The sequence below is a fragment of the Rhodofomes roseus genome (assembly GCF_022264815.1).
Source record: "Rhodofomes roseus strain CIRM-BRFM 1785 chromosome Unknown C8Q71scaffold_3, whole genome shotgun sequence".
In the NCBI taxonomy this organism is placed as follows: Eukaryota; Fungi; Basidiomycota; class Agaricomycetes; order Polyporales; family Fomitopsidaceae; genus Rhodofomes; species Rhodofomes roseus.
This window is the reverse complement of record NW_025952959.1, coordinates 386,770-403,633: the sequence shown is the minus strand read 5'-3', so window position 1 is coordinate 403,633 and position 16,864 is coordinate 386,770. Positions and strand designations below refer to the sequence as shown.

Genomic DNA, 16,864 nt, shown 5'->3' with positions numbered 1-16,864 from the left:
CAGGTGCTCGGAGCTCGCATCGGGCAGCCAATGGGAGCGGGCGCTCGTTCGAGGGCCTCCCACTCGCGCCCATCAACCGTCGCGTCCGATAAATAATCTACGCCTCCTCCCCGGCTCCTCCCCACTCCCAGCGCCATCTGCAGGTCCTCTGCCTCCCGCTGCCGCCTCTTGCCACGCCGCCTCCGCTCGACTCGCAGGCCGCCCCAGGCACACTAGGCATTCCCCAGACCCCCTATTCCGTCTCGGACCGCCTACGTCCCCTCATATACTCGCTGTCCTGGCACACGCCTCACCCACCCGCCATGGACATTGCCTTCGACACCACCTGGTGTCCCGTCTGCAGTCGCCAGATCCTCCCCAAACGCTACTACGTCCCCATCAACCCCCCACAGCAAGCCCCTGCAGTCCCACCGAGCTCCCCCACCAATGGTAAGTCCAGCGGCGTTGGTCCACGACGCGCCCGGTTGCTCACATACCGTGCCCGCAGAGTCGAAGGTGAAGGAGGAGGCTCCCGCGCGGCTTCCGCGCAACAAGACGGGCACAATACGTGCTAGGGGAGGCGGTCTCGTACACGGCACTGGTCGTGTCAAGCCCAACGGCGCGCTCAAGCGCGACGACACCGTTAAGCAGACAAAGAAGCCATCCGTCCCAGAGATCGCTGTCGACACGCGCCCAACAGGGCCCGTTCGTCACCGCACCGTCATCGACCAGTCGCCAGTGCCCCTCTACTGTTCCGACGAGTGCCGTTTGGCCGACCTCCAATCATCTTTCGGCGCCATGGGCATGGAGTACAACCCTGACCGCTGCATATCTCCGGCCCTCCCCCCGGTGCCACACAATTCCTTCTCCGACTTCTCCTCTAGCGAGAGTGACTCTGCTAGCGGCGCGTCGTTCGACTCGCGTTCCTCGTTCAGCTCCTCGCCGCCGAGTGCGAGTAGCATCGACGAGGACCAGCCCGCCACTCCGGAGGCGTATGTCGCCCTCACCAAGCTCTTTCCCGATCTCCCTTCGAGGCCGCCACCGGCACCTCCACTTATCCATCGCAACACCAACGAGAGCACCGCCTCTCTCGACGACCTCCAAAGCGGTGTCATGATGTCTGCGCAGCGCATCAAGGCTGCACTGTGCTCTGAGCCGCCGAAGAAGCGGTCTGCCTACTCCGTCTACCCTGCCGAGGAGCGTCGTGAACGGAAGGTCATCCCCGGTTGGACAGACGGCACACACGCTTGGCGCGCGAGTGTCTACAACCTCTCCGCCCCTGTGGATATGTCGAAGCCTTTCGACGATGAGCGTGTCCGTGGCGCATACAAGGGCTTCGTTGCGAGCAGCCAGCGCTCTCGCAGCGGGGTTTACTCGACTGTCTCGACGCCGACGTTCGAACCGACCTCCCCTTCGGCCGCGTCGCTTCCCCCGGTGACGCGTGCGACCTCGGGCAGCATGCAGATGCGCTCGCGCTCTGAGGCAGATGAGCTCAGCAAGTACCCTCTCCTCCACTCTCGTTGCGATTCGCGGCAGTCCCTCAGCGGTGCGCTTTCGACGTCGCCTACGGGCTCGACACGATCTATGCCTGCGACGATCTCGACGCGCCGCAAGGAGTTCTCGTTGGTGAAGCCCGGTGCCGAGGGTCGTCTCCTCGTCCCGAACGTGAAGATGACCCGGTCGCCTTCGACGACGACGATGTCGAGCTTGACGAGCGCGGGCAGCAGCTACGGCTACTACCCCTACGGCCGCAAGCCTAGTCCGCTCAGCCGGCAAAACAGCGATGCGAGCATGGAGACTGCGGACAGCCTCGAGACTGAGGCGGATCTCACGATGAGGCCGCCCTCGAGCAGCCCGACGAAGAGGTCGACTGGTGAGTTTATTGTAGCGCGTACTGTTCGGCGGTCGCTGACTATCCCTCTCAGGTGTTTCGTGGAGCTACTCCGACGATACCATGACATACCCCATCCTGCAGATCCCGAAGAAGGAGAAGCGCATTGAGCGCAAGATCGTCGACGGGAGGGAGCAGGACGTCGAGGTCGAGGTCGAGGTACATCAACCTCTGAAGCGCCTCTTCCTCTTTCCTGGCAAGGACGGGCGATAGGCACAGCGCCTCCTCTCCAGCATCTTCTCGGCGCATCGCATCGCATTCGGACCTCGGACTTCACTGCATCGCATCCCTCACGCATTCCCATACCCTGCACGCTGATACCTCCCGACGACATACCCGACGACGTTCACGACGCCGCCACCTGACTTATTCCTCACAGTATCTCCCCTGCTGCTCTCCTCGTTGTCGACATACATCCCTCATCTCACTACGCATCCTCATCCTCAATTGCGTCTCCGTCGTCTCCGTCGCTGGGATATCTCGTCTGGATCACCGCCAGCATCGCGCCCCTCGCAACCCGCATCATCGTCATGGCTCCTCTTCACTAATCCGCCCTACCCTACCCTTCCTATCATCCGCTACCTCATCCACCGCTATTCGCGTTGGCGCCCCGCGGCGCAGCAAAAAATGTGCATAACAAGTGTAGTATTGTGTACGATAACCTAACGACCCGGTCTATTCGCCGCCTTCTCGCTCCTTACGCCGTCTCCGTCTCTTCCTCCGCCGCCTTCGTCGTCGCGCTGTCTTGTTATCGTGTACCATTACTTTCCCCGTCCCCTTTCACGCACATATCACGCTCTACATTATGCCCATGGACTTCGGTTCATATTTACTCGTCATCTTTTCCTCCCAGATTTCTTCATGGTCTCATTTTGGATTGGTGTGTCGCTTTCGCTGTACTACTAGCAACGGGTTGTACGAGTCGCTACGTATAATGGTTGGACTTACATACTGTCTCCCTGGGTTGGTGGCGCATAGGCACGCAGCAGATACGTTCATTTCATTACGCATACGTACATAACGCAATATAGTGACGAAACGCATTCATCTGGATCTCCCTCTTGTGTGTTTGGTTTCAAGACCGTGTGCCTTCGCAACCGACGACACTAGTGGGTGTTTAGGCAAATCTTGAGGTCAGTCTTGTTCGAACCTGGGAGGCGCCACAGTCACAGGTCTGGGTCAGGTCAGACCGTCGTCACACTCGTTGCCTCGCGGCGGGCATGGCCTTCCCCGTCGCGCTGCGTCGAATGGACTAGGGCCGACGGCGGTCTAGGCCGGACAATCACACTCGCCGGTTCCGCCGCAGCCATGCGCACCTGAATATTCGGAGCGCGTTTCAGCTGCATGCCAGCCTTCCGCATTCTGACCGGGCTCTTGTCTCGCATATCTGGCGATCCCGTTGTGTGCGCGCATCGTCCCCAGGCTCGCTGCGGCCCGTCGAGGGCCGAGGCTCGCCTGACGGAGGATCGGCGCGTTGACGGTTGCATCACGCAGAGCCGACGGCTTGGGTGCACCGCTCGACGCTTCTGGCGGCGCGACGCGACCCTGTGCGCGTTTACGCTGTGCTTACGGTTTGAAAATACTGATCTCGATGTTGGGAAGAGATGCGGCGGGCCGGCGGGCGAAGAGGCGTTGTGATAGGCTGCAGTGACTAGCGGGATGATCTGTGTACGTACGGGAGGCTGGATGAGGACAAGGCGTTACACATGTACGTACGTAGTGTAGCGCGGGGGCAGGTATGTATGTGGTGGCGTATGAGATGCGCTCATAATACGAGTCGAATAAGATGGACGGTATTGTGTGTGGCGCGGTACATGACGACGGCTGAATATATTCGTTAGTGCATTTTTTAGTGCCGCGCACGGAGATGAGGACGGCGCAAGGACGGCGGAGGGGTGTGCTAGATTAGCTATATTTGGGTGCTCTACGTATGCGAAGGCGAGTATTATGTGGCGAAACTTAGGCTAGCGCGGGTCTTGTGTACAACATGCTCAAGAGGCGGGCGCAAACAAAATATCAGACATCGTCCTCCCAAATCCCTGAGACCCCGGAAACTGGGTAGGGGGGGTACCCCTTTCCTTTCTTGGCAGTCTAACGCCCAAGAACCCGTCCCAAAAAGGAAGCGGGTTCACGCCGGGTGACGCGTCTTGACGCGTCGTCCGAGACGCGCTCGCTGGACGCGTCGAAGCTCTCCAGCGCGCCGACAAGGCAGAATCTGGGCAGAACGCCTCCTCTCGAGCCTCATACAGCCCGCCACCTCCCTCAACCAGCAGCGCGCACCCACAGACGCGACCGCTTCACCCTCCACCGTCCATACCACCCCTTCCAATGGCCAGCCCCAGCTGCTCGCCGAGTCCGCCGTCAAGGCCATCCTCGACGCCGAGGCACGCGTCGAACACGTCTGCGCGTCATCCAGGATGCCTGGACACAGCTCGACCATGACCTCAACACTATCAAAGTCTGTGGTGGTCGTCCAGGCTGCCGGAACGTGGCCTCACGCAACTGGTAGCATTAGGGAGAGGACGAGGGGGAAGAGAGGGAAAGGGCGGGCGGCGGGCGGTGGTGGGATAGACGGGAGGACGTAAGACTAGACCAGAGGCCTCTGAGGACGAGCTGGCCACCGCCGTCCGCAGCTATGCAGGAAAAGGACATGCGCGCGTCGGCGGCATGGTACACTGGTCCTGGATGCCTTGCTCATCCAACGCAATTCTGCTGTCCGCTCGCGTGTATCGGTGAGTCCGCCTCGCGTCTTCTTGTCGGCCGTCGCCTGACAAGTTCGTCCAGCCCTCTGCCTCTCCCCGGTATGGCTACATCAACAGCCGTCATGACCGCAGCCTCGTCCCTTTGTAGCACTGTGTTAGTGCAAACGATGATGACCATCATCGACAGGGCATGCCGTTAGGCTGCCCGTACTCTCAGTCGCTCACCTACCACTCCTCGCAGCAAGTATCCATGCTGGTGCGTACGCCACCGCTCTCAATCGCCCATATTACCTTGCCGTTCCTCAGAGGCTCGAAAGACACACATTGTATTGATGTAGCGTACTTGAGAAACCAAAAAAAAATACAAAAGTCTATGGCTGCTTGCGCAGGCGTCGTCTCTTTGCTGGCGGCGGCGCACCTGGCCCAGTGGGCTCGGGATTCACAAGCTCGGGCAATGGAGGTTTGTACGGTATGTGTGCATCAGGGATTTTGAGAGCACGCTCTTCACTGTCCGAAATATGCATGTCATGTTGCATGGCCGGTGGGAGAGGGATCAGCCCGTCAAGGCCTGTGCTCTCGACACTGAAGCTAGGGTGAAACCGACGAATGTGCTCGTGAAGGTTATACTTCCACACGGCGGTCCAGTTTCCATCTTTCTCCGCCTTGCATTCGGGTATCTTGCAGACGAAAGGTACGTTGGTGCAGGGTGTTGCCGCGGAGGACTTGAGGCTAGGCTGGTAGAAGAAGAGCCGGTAGTATGAACACTCGCTCCGTGCTTGAGGTGTACTTGCGCTACTCCCTTTAGTCATTGTCGGCGCACAACAGAGTCGTTCGGGACGTCCGCAGAAGCCGCAAGGGAACTCGGATGGATCGACCTAGCGGCGTACGAAGCCGGCGAGCGATCATAGGTTCAACATGATTATTCCCGCTCGCAATGTGGAATACTACGCACCTGCTGCCCTCGTAAGTCCTCCTTAACGCCGCGCATCGCTTTTAATACATGCTCCCCAACATGATTTCGCATACGGGCTGGATCTACCTCTGCCAGGCACTGGTAGCAGCGACGCTTCGTGTTGTCCGCAATCTTCTGTGCCTCCATCTCGTGTGCGGCCTCCTCCGACAGGAACATGGGTGCACCTTAAAGAACACAATGCATGTTAAGTATGAAGACGGCTAATTGATTAATAGGTGGCTCACCACTGTGTGTCTTGTACGGGAACTGCTGGTTTGCGGTAGGGAGCAGCGGCAGTAACGCCGCTGAACCTTTCTCACGGATTGTTCGCCACAGGACGTCCACGATGTCCTTGAGCTCGGACTCAGAGAACTGCCATGTCAACCCAGCGCTATTGAGGTGAGGTCGTTGATCTTCGCTCAGTACAGCTCGACCATCCGCGATCCTTGGGTTCAGCATATGACACAGGTGACTGCAGATCTTCACCGCAAGCATCTTGTGTGAGACTTTGACCGCCGTCGGTGTTGGTGCCGGCACTGCCGCAGTACCACTATCAGGACCGGAGGTGAGCTTCACGAATGTGCCTGTCCACAGCCACGATGCTGAACGCAGGTCTGGACTGCCAGCAGCTGGCTCAGACGTCAAATCCGACTCGGATGCTGGCTCTTGATGGGTCACCTGGGTCTGTGCACCGACATAGGAGCCCGGCACCGCTACACCAGCCCGGGACGTATCATGGGGCGGCGCTGATGCTTCGGTTGGCAGTGAGTCAGAGCATAGCTCGAGTACTTGCCCGGTGAGTTTGATTCCTGACGATGCGTGCGAGAGACTCGCAATCGAAACACTTGACACCGACTCTCCTTTCTCGTGAATTGCAATGCATTTCAACACCGCGAGAGCTGCCTGGCCATCACAGCGAATGAGCGTGGCGAAGAGGTCACCGAGGATGAAGAGGTTAGGGTTCAGGGTACTAGCAGAGCTCAGGTCGCGTGGCTTGACATCAGAGCTGTAACAGCGGACACGCCAGATGCGTTCATGGGATTTGCGGATCCAGTCAGGCGTGATGACTTGAACGCAGACGGACGTCTTATGAATCTTGTGCCCTTGTTCGGTCAACAACCACGGTGATGCATTCGCTGCGCCGGCGCAAGTGGTTGGTAATCGCTGATCTGGTTCGTCAGGCTCGTCAAGACGGTCTTCAAGTTGGACGCAAGCACCGGACACGATGCCTGCGTCACTCCGTTCGGAATCGGAGTCTCCCGATGCGGCAAAAGCTTGTATGAGAGCACCTGTCACTGTCTCTTCCTCCACAACGAGCATATCCGAGCCTGAGGCAGCCTGACCGGAGGCAGTGACGTCCGATTGGGCACCGTGATTGGCATCTGAGCCAGCCTGAGCATGACTTGGACAACTCGGTTCGGAGCCAACGGCGGTCAATGGTACACACGGTTCTGAGGACGCTCCCTCTGAGTCACTGGAAGCAACCGGCGTACAGGGTCCTGGGACTGGGGGGACCGCAGCGGGAAGTGGTGAAGGTGGGGTAACAGGTTCCTGTGATCGATCTTGCTCTGACGAGACTCCAGGGTACTTGCCATGCCGAATAGGTTGGAGCATATCGATGGAACACGTGGAACTGAACAGGACATCGAACCCAGGCTTGATGTGCAGTTCTGAGAGCGAGTATGTCGCTGCTGAGCGTCCTTCTGCCCATGCAGAGCGGAGGTCCACGTGGTCTGCAACTGTGTCTCCAGTCCACGACGCATGATTTAGGTGATCAGCGTGTTCGGTCCGAGTGACCTTGCGGCGGCGTGAACCCTGATGAAGCTCCGGGTGTGCCGTAAAGACAGCATCAATATCAACCGCGGCACCAAGGCGGTCGATGAGCTGCTTGAAAGAGAAGTTCGGGTTATGCCCACCCTGCATGCGCACAGAGCCGAAGAGCTCCTCGAGTTTATCATCGCCTGTGTCATAGAGATAGAAACACTGCGTCCCGTCAAGCAGCTGCTGCTTCGCGATGCAAAAGATAGCATTCTTGACTGTCGTCTGCGTGTCACCGTAAAGTTGATTGGGCATGAAGCTCGTCTGATGTTGTCGGTACAGCGCAAAGATCATGTGAGCATACTTGCTCAACGAGATGACCTGCTGCGTCAGGGACCACTCAGGACGGATGAACGCATCCACGAATGCCGAGAGCATTTCCCCAACGACTGTGATTGCCCGATGTTCTTGAAGTTCCGTGGGAGAGTACTGGTCCAAGGAGAGATCTGAGAGCGATGATATGGCACGGAGTAAGTCGATTGCGCGGGGTACGTCCTGAGAATCTGATGGATTCATGAGGCGATCAACAGCAGCCTCCGACATTCCTGGGATGCGCCGCAGATGACTGGAAATGGTATGGCGGTTGACGATAGTGTCGCCAACAACAATTCCCTCCTGAGTACGCATGAGGCGGCCAAGACCTAGACACTTCACGTCAGCATCGGGGACTCACCGAGTACATCAGGGAGTCGTGAATACTCACGTTTGATCTCATGTTTCCAGTCAAAATCCGCAGTGATGTTGTCATCGCCGACGTTGAGGTTTAAACCAGGTAGTTGTCCAACAATCTTGTGCAGGGGATCTGATGACCCGATCGTTCTTGACATGAACATGCTATAGACCATTGCGCGGCGACCTGCATCTCCGTCTGATGCAAATGACCACAGCGGACCAAGGTACTTCTCCAAGTCCGGGTTGCTTTTCCACGCCGCAAAGATGGTCCGTAGAATCTCAGCACCTTCCTCTGGGGTCTCCGACTTGCATGTCGGTGATACAGCAATGGGGAGTGCACCACGGAAAACATCACCAAACGAGGTGAGCCCAAGCACGGACACCTCCTTCCCAAAGTGTACGTAGCCTTTGTCGAGGCTCTCCGCAATGTTGGTGGCACTCTGGAAAGTACGAAGCCGTAGATCCACCCCACCGCAGTGTTCCCGGCATAAGCCACCAACCGAATCAGCATGCGGGAAGTAGCACGCAACCTCTTCCTGCGCGATCTCGTCCCAGCAGACCGACACGCCAGTGCGGCCGTACGGCTGCCATCCCGGACTCGCGTCGGATGAATCGCGCGCCATAGCACGTAGAGCTTCCTTCAGCTGCTTGATCGTTGGCCCGAGCACCTCCCCGAAGTTCCACTGCACCTCCGAGAGTGTTGGACGACCGAAACTAGGCATTATACGGGTGAAACGGCGTGCACGACGCAGAGCGCGGATCGAGGGTATGGCAAGGCAATGATTCATAGCATACAGTAGTTTGCGTCCACCAAGACGAAGAATGAGGAGCGCAAGATCAAAATCAAATGCCGAATAACCGCGGGCATGGTAAACACCCTCGGTACTCTCGTCGACACGCTTGAGTAGCTCGGATGTGCTGACCCTGTCCTTCAGTCCCTGCGTGATGAGATGTTTGATTCCGCGTGGATCTCCGTTTGCAATCGCCATGAGAAAGCGTCGGTGGTCATCGAGTTTCTTGAGTACGGAAGCCACCCGCCGACCAAGGTTGAGAGTCTGATGATAGTACAGGAATCAGCCATTCACATATGTTAGAGACGCAAATCCAGGACATTACCATACAGCGCAAGCGAGACACTTCGCCTCTCAAAAACTCCGTGACTTGATTCAGCTGCTTATGTGACCGATACTTGTAGTTCGTGTGCGGTCGAGCATTGCCGGACATCTCCGCGAGGTGCTTGACGGTACCAGTGAGGCTCAGGCATTCGACACAAGCCTCGTCACCAGCTACAAGGAGCGAGCCTGTACACCTATATGACTGTATGCGAAACGACTGGCCATCGTCACCAACCGCGCAAAGCTTATATCCAAGTGAGCCGGGAGCACTAAGATCATGACGCTGGAACGGGTAGGTCTCAAAGAAATCTGCATGAGGCCAGACGAGAGCAATGCCGCAACACGATGGAGTTGGAGAGAAGTCGGTGGGCACTGTCGTACTCGAAGACATCTGTGAAGTATCCTGTGGCTCTGAAGCGTCGAAAGCGTTGTGGGACGGAGTGTGATGCCGCGATGTTCGCTTCCGTTTGTGAGAGGCTCGTGGCTGACTCGAGTATGAATTGAGCCCATATGGGACCGAACTTGACGACGGAACACCAGAACCGTCGATGTCGAGCTCGTCACTGGAGGTACTGCAAGTTGATTAGTTGAGACATGCCAATCCATGAAAGATGATAGCGGACACTCACGGCGCGTAGTATTCATCAAAAGTGAATTGAAAGCCGGACACAGTAGCTGGCCGCGGCGCGCTCTGCACATGCGCCGCAGGGCCATAGAATGGTGTCGGAGGAAGCACTGCCATCTCCTGAGGCGTCGGGACGGCGTATGGCCCTGCGTCGAACCCTCGGAAGGCCGGGGAGTTGCTCGGAGGTAGGTGAACTTCGCGGGCTGCCCTCGCCTCCATGCGCACACGGCCGTCAGACGCAGCGGAAGGTCTGCACTTACGGCCCTGCATGTGCGTCTCGAGAGTGGTCAAAGTGTACCCCGTCTTCGAGCCCGTGCCGACCCATGAACCACACCGGGGACACAGGATACACAAGTACCCTCTGTCGTCCCGTTTCCACGAGTGGGAGGCTTGCTCGGCGTTGAGCTCAGTCTCCTGCAGAGGCGGCGCTGGCGGAGCGGCAAGTGGAGGCTGCGCGGGCAGATTGCTCTGCATCCAGAACGCGGGGCTGATATTGACGGGGGCTGCAGGGAGTGGCAAATGATCTGGGAGTGGGTTTTGCACGCGATCAGAGGAGTAGTGCGCGCCATCTGAAGGACCTGTGACAGATAGATCCTCGGAGAGAGGCTGAGATGTACCATATTCAAGGTCGTCGAGCGAGGGACCAGCGTAACTCCCGCTGTCGTCCATAACCCTCCAGGTGTCGTCGGGATCGAACATCGACAGCGCAGTCTTGCACGCGGTTGCTCATGGCAGCGCAGCATTATATGAGACTTTAGTGGGATTTCAAAGACGACGACGACGACCAGCCCGTCTGACAACCAGCTAGGGATAGTCGCGACGCGGGAGCAACGCAGAGGCCTCGTACATCGCGCCGTTAGCGCGAGCGCCACTCGTGGGAGCAAGCGCGGGAAACAGCGCATTCAACGGCTCTGCTCACATGACCGCGCTCGGCACGTGCAATCCATCCGACGCTCCGTATTCGACTCCCTCTTGCAAATTCAATCTGTGGCACTCGGGAAACTGCATAGCACTTAAGCTACGCATAAAGAGGCGGAATAAATAAATTTGTGCCGGATACTTGGTGAGTTAGACTGCCCAAGGAAAATCTAGGCCAAATGGGCTGAACTTCGCGCGAGTGGCTGAAAATGAGACCCCGGAAACCACCCCCCCACCCCCTTCAAAGGGAGGACGAGGTCCCCGATTCAGATCGCGCCCACCTCTTGAACATGCTGCATCTTCTATGCCTCCATTATTCGGCGGACATTATTGGCCTTTTCGCAGGCGCCCGGTCTTGTTCTGAATCTTTCTCTCCCTTTGTCTTCATGACTGTCTCGGGGCAGCTGGCGCACCAGTCCATTAATCGCGGTGAGCTTTCGGCCAACGGAAGCATGTTGTTTTGTCTCGCTCGACCATACCATATACCACCACCGCCGCGCGACACCATGCCATATCCCGCCACCTCGCGCATCCGAATTTCAAACCTCCAGTTGCAACCAAATGCGACGCGTCGTTTTGTCCGACCCCAGGTGCACCCCAGGCCTTCCGAGTCCCGCCGCTGCTGTCTGCCTTGTCTGTGTCTATTGCCAACGCCCCGCTCAGCTGGCCTCCTTGTCCCCCATCTCCCCATCTACCCCCCTCGGGCCGCCGCCCGAAGTGTCCTGGTGCCACATGCCGCTCCCGCTCGCCTCCCCGTCCCTCCCGCTCTCTGGCAGCTGGCATGGCATCCACTCCCCGATTGTGGACGCGCCCACTGTGACACTCAGTTCTCTACCCAAAAGTCCCGAGATATGACTCCTATCCACGCGCCGCGCGCGGCAAATGCGCGGATAGCGAATTTCCAGTGTCCCTTCTGGCCTCGACTCGTCGTCGGGAGGGCCAGAGATCCCAATCTGCGCAGGACGCCTCCCTTTCCGCCCGCGCACGGACGGCCCGGGCGTCAAGATGCGGCGAGCTGGTTGATCAGAGCAACGGGCTCGGAATGGTATAGCGCGGGATATTGGGGGGACGGCCGGACGTGTGCATGTGCATGCAGGCCAGGTACCCCGGATGCCATGCCATGGCCTGGTCGAGACTCGCCTCTTCAATCTCTCGCTGACTTCGTGCGAGACTGGGGAGGGTGGCGCGTCGGCTTCGACGGCTGTTGGACGTCGATGGCGCGTTGTGGACGTGCTGCGGACTATCGGGCTATGGTGAATGCGCTTCAGACAAATATAGGATGCCCGCGTCCCAGGCCAATCTCAGGGTCCGCGCGGTCGCTACGATGGACCACCGCAATGCACACTGTTCCACAGATCCAGGACGATGGCTCGACGTCGACCCCAGTTCTATATCAGTCCGAGTGGTCATGCAGTTCACGAGGACGATGCTCCGTGGGCTCTGTACGGCCGCGGTCGACTTGCACTGGTGGTTCCTTGGCCGAGGCTCTGTCTGGGCGTCGCCTCATTGAAGCGGACGCAAAGTTTTCGCATCGTCGTATTGCACATGCTCCGGGATGCTGTACTGGTATGTCGAGCAATATGAGGTTCTATCCTTGTCCTCGCTCACTACGGACTGCAGACACCGCCTCATTCGACATTCGGAGTCCCGTGGGTCTCTCGCTTACGGTGTTCTGGCTGTCCGCGCTGCACTGCGTGACGATCCTCCTGACTGCGGTTCTGAATGTCCTCGGAGCCTCAGGCTGGCGCTTGTGGCATCCACTGCCTGGACTGCATAGGCAGATCATACCGGCGCATTATCGTTTTAGATTGACCTTGGCTGACGCTGGCGTGTGTCGCGTCCCTACGTACACTGGTGTTGCAGTGGAAACTTGGGCTACAATCATGGAGACCCTCGGCAGGCTCTAAGCGAGATCCAGATCGTCCGAGGCCGGCGAGCGTTGCGGGGTCGACGCCGTCGTCGATTGGCTGTGACTGGAGGGCCAGCGCTATGTGACGTCATGACGTCATGTGTGGGGAAGACAGGGATGCGGGGTAGGCGCCCTGCCTTCTGTGATCGCCAGCTCGGCGACTTCGTTCGTGGCTTCGCAACCTCGCGCGCGGGCCCAGACCCTGACATCATCTCCTTCCTAATGTTCGCTCTACAGACACTGGGCCTTCAGGGCAAGGCGAAGATCTACCATATCTACCAGATTCGGACGTCCACCAGTCTTCCGATGAGGCTGAGAGGCTCAAGAAGGCACCCTGTCAAGAGCGACACCTTCTCAAACAAGGCCAGATCTCTTTGGAAATTCGCTACGGTGCCGTAACCATTGATCGTTCGTCAAAGTATATTCCTTTCCTATCACGCACTCAGGCCACCGTGGGTCGCATCTCACTTCGCACGAATCAGCAACCGATGCGTACGTACAGAACAAGACATCTCGTAACGCCACCTCCAACTCCCACTGCCAGCGGTCGGAGCCGTAACTACCATGGCCTGCTGGTCAATCGCTCGCGGCGTGTGACACGCCTCACGCCTGGCGTTACTCGGTCGCATGGCTGACTGCGGTCGTGTGTCCTGCTCCCATGTCCACCAGCCGCGCTCTCAGTCAATGCACATCCGTGTTCGACAGTCCCTCTATGCATCGGAGGAGCCGGCCATTGCAGAACACTTCCTGCCAACCGCGCGCTCGGCCTTCCGTGATCTCACAGCGCCCCGTGGGCAGTGTGGCACTCTGGGGTAACACGGTTTCCCTGTCGCAGCCACACCCGCCGCGGCGTGGGCCGTCACGTAACGCCATCAGGAGAATCCGAGGCACTGTTGGTCATCTGGCCTGGCGAATGAACGTCGTCCCCTCGACTGTCACGGAGTTTTGATGCTCGCCCATACACACTAGACAGGCGGTGCGCGGGACACAGGTCGACGAGCTGATTGTTACATGCGGCCTGCGGTCACGGACGGCAGATTGTATGCACTGGCACTGTATTCAATGTGCGCTGCACAGAACGCCGCCTGCAGACCGCGGTCTCGTCGATCGATAGTCGAGGCCTGAGCCCACCCCACCTTCATATGGAGCCACCGTGCGCGCAAACCTTGCGTGACAAGTGTATTCTCCGCCTTTCCTACGCCTGTGTCGCGGGAGAGACGGAAGGTCTACAGCGAAGTACCCCAGCGGGCCAAACTTGGAGATTCTTCGCTACCGGCCCCGTGCAGCTTCGCTGACAGCTATGCACGTCTATGGTTCGAAGTCGTGTTCGATGGGAGCTCTCGCGACGTAAATCTCGCCACTTCGCCCTTCAATCTAGCTTCTCTTACGCAAATGAAGCTATCAAGTCTTAGCTTCATCGGGCTCTTTGTACGGGCACCTATTTGACATGGACAACGGATAGGCTTGGCCGTGGGACATTCCTCAGCGAGCCGGCATCCCTCAGTAGGCCAAGCCTCAGGGGAACTATTCCTAGCTCTAGCTCTAGCTCGCGAGATGTCCGACTAACGCTCGAGCTTCATACAGTATTGCTAGGCGTGACCGTCCTTCTCCAGCGCATTTACGCACTCGGAATCGCGCGAAGAACGTTCCAATCCAAGAAAGAGTCGCACAGGGCCTCGAAGGCGCAGTTCAATTGCACGTCGCCGCGACGCACGCGCTATTTTATCGCAATCGCCGCATCGCCCAACCACTGCGATGGGATTCCCTGGTCGCCGCCGCGGCGCATGTGGGTTCATGATCATGCAATTGAACATGCAACCAATCGCCCCACCCAATCTGGCCTCTCGATCTCCCAACCGCCGGAAACCGAACAAGAAGACTTGGAAGGCGTCCTGGCGGAGATGCGGGGGCTTACGCACTCGCGCTGACAAGCCTGGTGCATCGCCCGCCACGATCGCTTGCGCTCGCGTTCTTGAGCGTCGCGATCACCGTGGGGCGGCTGGGCCTAGCTGAAGGTGGGAGGATCGTGCCCGGGTCCCCCTTAGATACAGCGATCTCCGGCCCTCCGAGCAACGCCGTTCAAGATCGGAGACCCTAGATGCGGGGGCGGGGGAGGCGTCGTGACATGCCTTCGAGGCTGTCTGAGCTGGCTTCCGAGTCGGCGTGACATGTACAGGCGTGCGGGGCAGTGACAAATTCCCCGCATTCCCCGCAGACGCTGCGTTGCAATCCGGAAGGCGTCACACTGCCTCCCGGGCGCGACATCCCGCCGGCCACGGGCAGTGGTCACGGTCGGTCGGAACGCCCGACGGACAATTCCTGGAATGGCGTCTCTTCCCCGGGAATGTGCGTGTGGTATCGCCCGGTGTCATCTGTGCATTGACTCGGCCACCGAATGCTGGACGCTGCGACTGCCGCCCACCGCGTTGCAGCGGCCCCAGGCCCACTGAATGGATGGCGTTGGGATGGCGAGTCACTTTGTCTAACAGGATGTCCCCGTGTTCGTTGATTCCTATTGCGAAGCCCTCCCGGAGCCCGTTCTCGAGCCTGGCCGGGTGGTGCAATTCAGATGCTCTCAGGCTGGTGGATTGTGTATGAGAATGAAGGCTGATTATCCTCGGACACGCGTTGACACTGTGTACACAGAAGTCGGGTTGACAGTGTCAATGGTGCCTGCCCCGAATGTCGTTCTCTGAATGGTGTCTACCTCGAAGGTCGTTCTCTGAATGGTGCGTCTGCGGCCTTTGCATATTCTCCGCGTCTCGTCTGTCTGACCTTTGTAACAGAGTTCGGGACACCGCTGAGATAGACCATCTGTAGGTGACTTTGATATCTCTACTGGAGCGCGTTCGGGCTCATAGCGGCCTGGCAGGACCCGATGCCTCTCCGACTCGCACCCGCAGCAAAGGCCGCTCGATCACGACGCTCACTATGCTCATCTCATCCATACGAAGATCGAACGTGTCAGTGGGCGAGCGATATTCGACGAAGCATCCACATTGACATCGGATCCCGGCGAGTTGGGTTTAACACATTCATTGGTATTCATCCACTTCAATGTCTCGATGTACGCGCGCGTTTGCTCACCTCCGGCATCTCGCTCAAGCTCGGATGCCTGCGGGGCCGCCGGCAGACAAGCAGCAAGGGGACAGGCGCACCCATATAGACACGACGGCGAGGCACTAAGGCGCCACGCCGACGGTGATAAACTCACGTCGGGCGGCATAGACGAGACTCAAGATGGTTAGCTCGAAGCTTCAGGTACTCAACATCACCGCCCGGCGTTCAATTCACAGACCTGTCGTCGAGACGGGCGATGTCCGAGTCCGTGTGTCGGTCGGTCGAGGGTCTGGAAGGAGATTGCGGCCGTTGCGCGTATCTCTCAGCTGCCAATGTCAGTCGGTTATGGCGCGGTGCGTGCTCAGTTCGGGCGCAGGCAGGGAGAGATACCGTTGTTCGCTTCATCGCTGACATCTTGATGACCGGGGGATTGAGGGGTCGGACATGCCACTGTGTGGATCGCAAGGTGTTCCTGGATGTTAGAGAGGACGGGCCACTGCGACTGCATGCGAGGTGCGTAAGTCGGCTTACTCTGCGCATGTGCTTCATTGCTGAGGTACGTCGGTTCACATAGTGTTCGCATGCTGCATTGTCATCGGGATCAACGAACGCCTCGCGGAGTCCAGGACTGTAGCGCCTGCATGTGTTTGAACCACTTGGATTTGGCTACCTTGCGCACCGGGCACGTTATTCTGGGATCGACAACTCAATTACTTTCATGCAAGCCTGCCTCAAGTCCTGCCTCCCGTTAAACGCGCGAGTCTGGTGCATGTCGCATCGGTGTCCAGACTGATCTCGAGATGCGTCGCGCAGTGTCAATGTCGCAGGCTGGGCCTGAACAACGGGCGTTGGTATGTGGACTACCATTCATATTGCGTCCATTTTCTGAGGTGCCCCATCTAGTGACATGGCTGAACGGACCACACAAGCATAGCCCGGCTATACCCTCGTGTCAACCTCGGGCTGTGTTTGTTCACTTCATCTAGGTTGTCTCTGTTGGCGTTCGTCAATGAAGTTGCGTCGACGTTGTCGCGCTGCCCAAAGAAATGGTCCGCGTGCGCTCCGCCAGTACACCAGAACAGACAGTTTATTACGAGGTGTCCATACAGCGAGTTTCATCTCCCAGTTGTTCCGCTTCATGATACCGTTGATCCGCTCATACCCCGTATTGCTCTTCACAACGATCACTACACGTATCACGTACAACTTATCGTATGGGTATG

At 58.2% G+C, this 16,864-nt stretch overlaps 2 protein-coding genes across 2 annotated transcripts; one reads left to right on the top strand and one right to left on the bottom strand.

Moving 5' to 3' along the window:
- The first annotated feature begins 61 nt into the window (after positions 1 to 61).
- C8Q71DRAFT_330608 (uncharacterized protein) lies at positions 62 to 2,379 on the top strand. The gene is made up of 3 exons (XM_047917875.1): positions 62 to 429; positions 488 to 1,852; positions 1,905 to 2,379. The coding sequence occupies exons 1-3, from the start codon at positions 303 to 305 to the stop codon at positions 2,081 to 2,083; spliced, it is 1,671 nt and encodes a 556-aa protein (XP_047782759.1). The 5' UTR covers positions 62 to 302; the 3' UTR covers positions 2,084 to 2,379.
- A 2,564-nt stretch (positions 2,380 to 4,943) lies between these two features.
- C8Q71DRAFT_904240 (uncharacterized protein) lies at positions 4,944 to 10,608 on the bottom strand (the record flags this gene model as incomplete). The annotated part of the gene is made up of 6 exons (XM_047928842.1): positions 9,759 to 10,608; positions 9,131 to 9,701; positions 8,046 to 9,069; positions 5,770 to 7,983; positions 5,525 to 5,709; positions 4,944 to 5,447 (listed from the first exon to the last, which is right to left on the bottom strand). The coding sequence occupies exons 1-6, from the start codon at positions 10,451 to 10,453 to the stop codon at positions 4,944 to 4,946; spliced, it is 5,193 nt and encodes a 1,730-aa protein (XP_047782758.1). The 5' UTR covers positions 10,454 to 10,608.
- Between the last annotated feature and the right edge of the window lie 6,256 nt (positions 10,609 to 16,864).

Coding starts and splice junctions, on each gene's coding strand:
- C8Q71DRAFT_330608 (XM_047917875.1), top strand. CDS start 303: ATGGACATTGCCTTCGACACCACCTGGTGTCCCGTCTGCAGTCGCCAG. Junction 430..487: donor ACCGAGCTCCCCCACCAATG/GTAAGTCCAGCG, acceptor CCGTGCCCGCAG/AGTCGAAGGTGAAGGAGGAG. Junction 1,853..1,904: donor CCCGACGAAGAGGTCGACTG/GTGAGTTTATTG, acceptor TATCCCTCTCAG/GTGTTTCGTGGAGCTACTCC.